The 8089-nt window shown below is 41.2% G+C and overlaps 1 protein-coding gene across 1 annotated transcript in view; it reads left to right on the top strand.

Moving 5' to 3' along the window:
* The window catches only part of Prkdc (protein kinase, DNA-activated, catalytic subunit), a 174764-nt gene that overhangs the window by 75350 nt on the left and 91325 nt on the right, over positions 1-8089 (top strand). The window contains exons 40-41 of the mRNA XM_013354879.2: positions 399-526; positions 7203-7424. Coding sequence (XP_013210333.1) covers positions 399-526; positions 7203-7424 — 350 coding nt within the window. The remainder of the gene's footprint in view (positions 1-398; positions 527-7202; positions 7425-8089) is intronic.

Genomic DNA, 8089 nt, shown 5'->3' with positions numbered 1-8089 from the left:
ACAGGGTTTCTCTGTGGCTTTGGAGCCTGTCCTGGAACTAGCTCTTGTAGACCAGCTGGTCTCGAACTCACAGAGATCCGCCTGCCTCTACCTCCCGAGTGCTGGGATTAAAGGCGTGCGCCACCACCGCCCGGCCCGTTAGGCTACTTCTTACAACTGAAAAAAATAAAAAGAACTGGAAAGATTACTCTGTGACTTAGAGCCCTCGTTGCTCTTGGCGAGGACCTGCTTTTAATTCCCATTACCCACAGCAATTCATTTCTCCAGTTCCATGGGATCTAATGCCCTCTTCTGATTTTGGGCAACAGGCATGTATGTAGTGTGCAACTTGTAAAAGTCAGAGTTACAAACATTTTGACCATCCTGATAATGGATTTCTTTTTTGGTTCTATTTTTAGTTTCTAGATGCACTGGAATTATCTCAGAGTCCTATGTTATTTCAGTTGATGACAGATATTCTTTGTCGGGAACAGCAACATATTATGGAAGAATTATTTCAAACTACTTTCAAAAGGATTGCTAGGCGGTAAGTTATTTTAGTCTGGGATTCTCCAGAGCTGTATACACACTGTTTCTGAAGTGGGTGTGTTGCCTTCCTTGTTTAAAGACAAACAAACAAACAAAAAAACAAAACCTTAAGGGATGGTGGTTCTCATAGCTCACTGCTACATTTTTTAAAATTTTTTTCTCCATAACAGACTTTCTTATGAAAACATTTCAAACCTGTTTAATACTACAGAACAAAATAGGCTCCTGGTAGAAGAGCATCATTTTCCCAGTGTCATCCCTCCACATTGTCTTTTTTCTTACTGCTGTGTTTTAAAGTCAGTGTGCATGTACATTTGCATCCATGTGCTGTGGAGCTCATACAAGCACTTTAAGAATCAGTTCTTTCCTTCTATCCTATGGGTCCTGGTGGCCAGACTTGGGTTCCAGGCTTTGGTAAGTGCCTTCCTGCTGGTCCATCTCATAATCCTGCTGCTGTGTTTAAACTCAGATCCCTGGCCTGTTCATTTCACCTCAAGTCCTACTGCATGTCCGAAGTCATCCTCCTTTTAGTGGGTAACACTATCAACTCAACAAAATTCTTAGAAATTCCGCACTCACATTGTAGTTGAACTTTTGTCTAGGCAGCCGTCTCTAGGGTTAAAGGGGCCTGACACTTCTGCAGTGTCTTTATCTGGAGTTACCTGATTTGTCCCTCTTTTCACTTAACTGCTCATTCAGCTCTTGTCTTTCCTGTATATGGAAAATGAAGTCTAAAGAAAAGCCCAGTGACAGCTGGAGAGATGGCTCAGCGGTTAAGAACACTGACTGCTCTTCAGAAGACCCAGGTTCAATTCCCAGTACCTGCGTGGTACTCATAGCTGTTTGTAACTCCAGTTCCAGGAGACCTGACACCCTCACACAGACATGAATAGAAGCAGAACTCAGAAGCTCAGTTAGATTCAGGTTCAGATTTTGGCAGGACTGCTTCATGAGATTTAGGAACACCTGGAGCATGCTAGTGGTAGTTATTTGTAGTTCACTGCCATGTTCCCAGTGGTTTCAGTATCCATTTATGATGCTCTGAATCATTTATTTCATTAGAAGTTGCAAGCTACCCTCCTTTTTTGGTTTTTCAAATCAGGGTTTCTCTGTGTAGCTTTGGAGCCTGTCCTGGCTCTCACTCTGTAATTTAGTAGGTAGAATTACACATTCATAAGGAATGTGCCTTCACCAGATGGTGGAGGCACACGCCTTTAATCCTAGCACTTGGGAGGCAGAGGCAGGTGGATCTCTGAGTTCGAGACAAAGCTAGTTCCAGGACAGCTAGAGCTGTTTCACAGAGAAATCCTGTCTCAGGAAAAAAAAGAAATAAATATATATACTTTCATGACTAGACAGTCTCATTAACTAATATACAAGTTAGTAGTGCATACCCTTTACTGAAGGGCTTAAAAGATAAAGGCAGGAATCAGAAGTTCAAGGTCACCCTGTGCTACCTGAGCAATTTGAAATATTTGACTTTTAAAAAAATGTATTTTGGGCCAGATGATGGTGGTGAATGCTTTTAATTCCAGTACTTGAGAGGCAGAGGTAGGTGGATCTGGGAATTCTAGGCCAGCCTAGTCTACAAAATGAGTTTCAGGGCTATACAGGGAAACTCTGTCCCGGAAAAAAAAAAAAAAACAAAAAAAAAAACGAATGAATGGGTGGGTGGATGATGGATGGATGAATAAATAAATGGAAAAACGAATGAATGAATGAAGAAATAAATGTGTTCTGGAGCAATACAGTGTAGAAAAATGAGGCACATGTGCCTGGTTTTTGTAAGAAATAGTAGTATTAAATCTTTATATGTTGAATATATTCACCTCCAGCTCCTTGCACTAACTCCTCCTAGATCCACCACACACAGACCCTTCCCCCAACCCAGCAGTACCCCCCCCCCTTTTTATTAACCCGTCCATTGAGATTTTTTTTATTTCTGGGTATGGGAGCCATCCATTGAAGTGTGGCCTACCCCCCAGGAGCCACACTCTTACCTGTCTCTTCCTGCTGTAGAAGTCATCAACTGTACATGGCTCCTCAGTTACAGGTAGGAAGTCATGAACCCCTTGGTGGTGATATCTCCTTTGTACTCTAACAAATAAAGCTTTCCTGAAGATCAGAGGGCGGGGCTACCCACTAGTTAAACAGAGATATGGGGGTCTGTACAGACAGACAGGAAGTGATGTGGTTAGGAAGAGAGAGGAGTTAGCAAGGAAAGAGTTGGGTCTGGCTTGCACCTTTGTCTGTCTGGTCTTTCAGCATTTACCCGATATCTGACTCTATGTTTTTATTATTAAGGTCAGTTAGAACTTGTGCGACACACTTCTTTCCATCTCGTGCTAGAATGGCTTGTTCAGATCTTGTCTAAGCAACCACAGCTGCTATGAGTTCTGGAATACAGCAGTCAGAAACACTGTTTTCATCCAGTCCTTCCCCACCTCTGGCTCTGACATCTTTCTGCCTCCCCTTCCAAGATGGTCCCTGAGCCTTGGGGATGGGGGTGATATACCTATCCCATTTATGGCAGAGCCACTCCTCGGGTACTTGTCTGCATTTGACCACTTGTGAGTTTCTTCCACCGTCCACTGCACAGAGAAGCTCTGATGAGGTCAGAGAGCTACGTGTTGATTGCTGATTTTTAAAGTAATGTTATGACTATTTCTAAGTATAATGATAAAAATTTTAGTTAGCATTTACATACATTGGATTTGTAAATATCCTTTTAAATTAATAAGAGTTACATCTTGGAACTTGGAAGATTGGATCATCAGGTAAAGGAACTTGTCACTAAGTTGTAACCTGAATTAATAAACTGAATCCCACTATTTGTCCTGAAACCATGTTACATTTTGTCTACCTCTGTTTCACCATTGTCTTAGTTACTGTTCTACTGCTGCGTCTGTGCAGAGACACCATGACAAAGACGGCTTATAGAAGAAAGCATTTGATTGGGGGCTTGCCTACAGATTCAGAGTTAGTCCATGATCATCATGGTGGGAAGTGTGGTGGCAGGAAGGCAGACGTAGTGCTGGAGCAGTAGCTGATAGTTTCCATCCTGATCTGCAGTCAGGAGACAGACAGATGTTGAAATATGAGCAGCAGGCCACTGCCCGCCACCCAGCTATCTTTACCAGAAATAATTACATGGAAACTGTATTCTTTTAAACACTGCTTGGCCCATTAGTTTTAACCTCTTATTGGCTATCTCTTACATATTGATCTAACCCATTTCTAATATTCTGTGTAGCCCCACGAGCTGGCTTACCAGGGAAGATCTTAACCTGGGTCTGTCTGGAGTGGGAGAATCATGGAGACTGCCTGACTCTGCTTTCTTTCTCCCAGCATTCTGTTCTGTCTACTCCACCTACCTAATTTTCTGTCCTATCAAAGAGCCAAGACAGTCTCTTTATTTAACCAATGAAATTAACACAAAACAGAAGACTCTCCCCCATCAGACAGACAAGTGAGACTGTGCCTGGTGTGGGCTTTTGAAACTTCAAACCCAGCACTCCTACACCTTCTCCAACAAGGCCACACTTCCTTATCTTTCCTAAACAGTTCATCAACTGGGAACCAAATATTCAAATATATTCATGTATGTGGGCAATTCTCATTCACATTTTACAGAATTTTGTTTTTGTTTTTTAAGACAAGGTTTCTGTATGTCCTGGAACTTACTCTGTAAGCCAGACTGGCCTAGAACTTGGAGATCCACTTGCTTCTGTCTCCTGAGTGCTGAGATTAAAGGTATATACCGCCATGCCTGGTTCTACCATATACATTTAAGAATAGTATTCAGTGATAATTTTTAGGGATTTGACTTAGTAGGATCATTAAAAAACCCGTCCCAAACCTTAGCTCAGGAAACAACAAATTTGCTTGTTTTTTTTTTAAACTTGTTTTTTCTAAATAATTTTTGATAAAGGGACCCTCCACCCTTCCTCAGGGTCTCACTGTGTGGCAGCCCAGGCTGGGAGCTCACTGTCATTCAGACTAGTCTCAAACTGCTAGAGATCCATCTCCCTCTGCCTCCCAAATGCTCAGACTAAAGTGTATGTATGCCATTATCACTTCTGGTTTCTGAATTGGCATAATGGTTGGTTTTTTTTGAGCATCATCTATGATGAAGCATGAAATGATAATTTATTCATTTTTACTGACACCTTTTTAAAAAACCATAATTAGCCAACCTGTAACATTGTCACAGTAGCAGAGCACGAATCATTTTGAGCACGTGGGCAGCATTCTTTAAAATAGACCACGTGGTAGGCCACAGACAAACAGTTCTCTCTCTTTTATTGGTATGGGGGAGCAAGGTGTTGGTGTGTGTGCCACAGTGCATAGATGGAGGTCAGGAGACACGAGTCTCTTTCCACCATGTAGGTCCCAGGGATGGAGCTCAGGTCCTCAGGCTCAGAGACAGGTATCTCTACCCACTGAGCCATTTTGCCATGTAAAGTATATTCTTTGACCACAATGACATTAAATCAGAAATCAACAATAAAAAGAAATTTGGGACATCTGAAAATATTTCTCAGTAACTAACTAAAAACCGAGAATATCATAGATCATTTTCTAGACCATAGGAAACACTGATCTACAGAGTCGGTCCTTTCCCCTCCATGTGTTTCAAGAATCAGATGAGGTTGTAAGGCCCAGCAGTGAACACCTTACTCACTGAGCTATCATAAATGGCCTGACAGAACAATTTGATAAAATCTAATACTCATTTCTGGCAAAGTTGTCTGTGTAATCCCTGAAAGACCCTCAGAGAGGTCCTTCCCTCGGGAGGAGACCCCTGAACCACCACTGGCTGCAAAGGCAAGAGGTTTTTTTTTTTTTTTTTTTTTAATTGAGCGGGGTGCACAGGTACCTGCTGGTGCCAGAGTCTATTTGGAAGACTTGCGTGCCCTCAGGCTGGGCAGGGGGTCTTTTATATGGAAATGGGCGGCAGAAGCATGCAGGGTTACAGGGTTTCCATTGGTCAATTCGAATGAGGCAATGGGTTCACTTGGGGACAAGCTCCCCGGGGACATGAAGATCTGATAATAGCTGACATGACTCTATCTAGGGTACATGTGGTTTTTCCCAGAACTTTTTGTTCCCCTCCTAGGCCTGATGTCTGACCAGATAATCCTGTTTGGCAGCCTAGGAGTACCGACTTAACCTTGAACTTATACTTGTTTGTGTGAAAGCCTTGCAAAATGGCGTTACAGCAGCTAAGCTGGGGTCTTTCAATCCCATAAATGGGCAGATACTTAATCTAAAAGCCTGGAGGGATGTCTTCCTCTTGAGGTTGGTAATGAATTTGTGTCTTCTCTGCTCAGATTCAGCATAACCATGAAGGTGCTGGACATTATAGAGAACAAGAAAATGAATTAAAAGACAGATCAGTTTTTACTACTAACTTTTTTGTCTTATTATAGTATTAAATTATATTTTTACTTCTTTTCTTACTCTTTTTCTTTCCCTTTTAAGTTCTCTTTTATTCTAACATTACAGGATTTAAAACAGTAATTTTTCTCTTCTTTCCTTAAAATGTCTCCGACTGCTTTTCTTTTTTTTTGTTGTTGTTTTGTTTTTATTTTTGTTTTTTTGAGACAGCGTTTCTCTTGTAACAGCCCTGACTGTCCTGGAACCAGGCTGGCCTCTAAGTCACAGAGATCTACTTACCTCTGCCTTTTGAGTGCTGGGATTAAAGGCATGTGTCACCAGGCCTGGCTGCTTTTCTTTCATTCTTTCTTTTCTTTTTGAATAGTTTCGTGTTTTAACCTATTTATGGTTTTGAGATTACAACATAATTACAACATTTCTCCCTCCTTTTTCTTCTCTCCAAACCCTACCTTATACCCTTTCTTTTTTTCTTTCAAATTCACGGTCTCTTTTCTCATTAAGTGTTATTACATGCATATATGATATACATATCTGCTCCTAAATATAGCCTGCACAGTCTGTATGGTGTTACTTGCATGTATATGTTGTCAGGGCTGACCATTTGGTGCTGGATAACCATGCTCTTCCCTGGGGAAAACTATGTCTCCCACTCTCAGCACTCCTCAATTGACTGTAGTTCTTCATGTAGGCTTCAGGACATGTGGGCTTTTCCCCATCCACGTTGGTGTGTCCATTGGTGTCACCCTTATACAGCTCTTGTTTGGGGGCCATGGTGAGATTTTGTGGGTGTAGCAGGCATCATCTCATAGCAGATTTACTTTTCTTGCTTCTCATTACAGTGTTTTCAATAACACAATCATAGTTTACTTTATTCTATAATATATAAAATATACTTCCAAAGATAGTACCAATTGTTCTAGTTCCTTTTCTTTTTGCAGTAAAACACTGACTTAGAGATACTTTTAGGAGGAAAGAGCTCATTTTATATGTGTGGTAATTAACATCAATTAGGTATGCTTCTTTTTTAATAAAATACAACTAGATTTTGATTTCTTTTAGACTTAGTTTTTTTTTTCAGTTTAATTTTATGTATTTATTGTGGGGGTGGGATACTTATGTTACAGTGCGTGTATGGCAGTCAAAAGGCAGTTTTTTGAGTCTGTTACCTCCTTCCTCCGTGGACTATGGGATCCTTTATTATTTTGTAATTAGTAATCACTGGAGTATGTAAAATACTTGTTCAAAAGATGTCATTTTATCTCTTTTTTTCTTAGGAGTCCACATGTCACACAATTAAACCTTCTGCAAAGCGTGTATACGATGTTCCGGAAGGATGAGCTGCCTTCCAATGTCACTCGCCAAGCATTTGTAGATCGCTCTCTCCTCACCGTACTGTGGCATTGTGACTTGGACACACTGAAAGAGTTCTTCAGCAGAATTGTGGTGGATGCCATTGATGTGTTGAAGTCCAGATTTACAAAGGTATATCGTACACAGTAGTAGAGAGATTGGGTAGCATTGTATGCTCAGTCAGATGTTTTTCTAGAATTCCCTCTGCATCCAATAGCAAGCTGTGGCCACATGGATCCATACTACTTTCCTGTAACAACTGACTGGCCCCACAGTGGCTTAGAATAACAGATATACTGTGTGTCTGCATGTCCAAGTCTCTGTTCATTTACACCAGGCCAAGGGTATGTCTGCAGGCCATGCTCTCTCTTCTCAGGTGCTTTCATAGAAAAGGCTTTCCTTGTCTTCATGCCTCCCATGGCTTTGACATGCGGGTCTGTTTCTCTCTCTGCCTCCCTCATCATGCTGCCCTTTCTTGTCTAATCTCTGTCTAGCTCACTTGCATGTAACTTGATATCCCCCCTAGTAAATCCAATCTAACCACTCTTCTCAGTGTCTTCAATTTAATAATGACTGTAGATTCCCTTTATGTCATATGAAAAGTTAGGTTCCAGGGATTGGGCATTATCTGGACATTTTTAATAAAGTAAAATGAGGGCATTATTCAGCCCTTCTCAGATTCCTGTTGGTAAACACAGATCACCAAATGGCTAATAAATAAAAACATCAAAAATATATATAAATGTATATGTTGAGCCGGGTGATGGTGGCTCATGCCTTTAATCCCAGCACTTGGGAGGCAGAGGCAGGC

Source organism: Microtus ochrogaster, unplaced genomic scaffold (assembly GCF_000317375.1).
Source record: "Microtus ochrogaster isolate Prairie Vole_2 unplaced genomic scaffold, MicOch1.0 UNK77, whole genome shotgun sequence".
In the NCBI taxonomy this organism is placed as follows: Eukaryota; Metazoa; Chordata; class Mammalia; order Rodentia; family Cricetidae; genus Microtus; species Microtus ochrogaster.
This window is presented reverse-complemented; position numbering and strand designations above follow the sequence as displayed.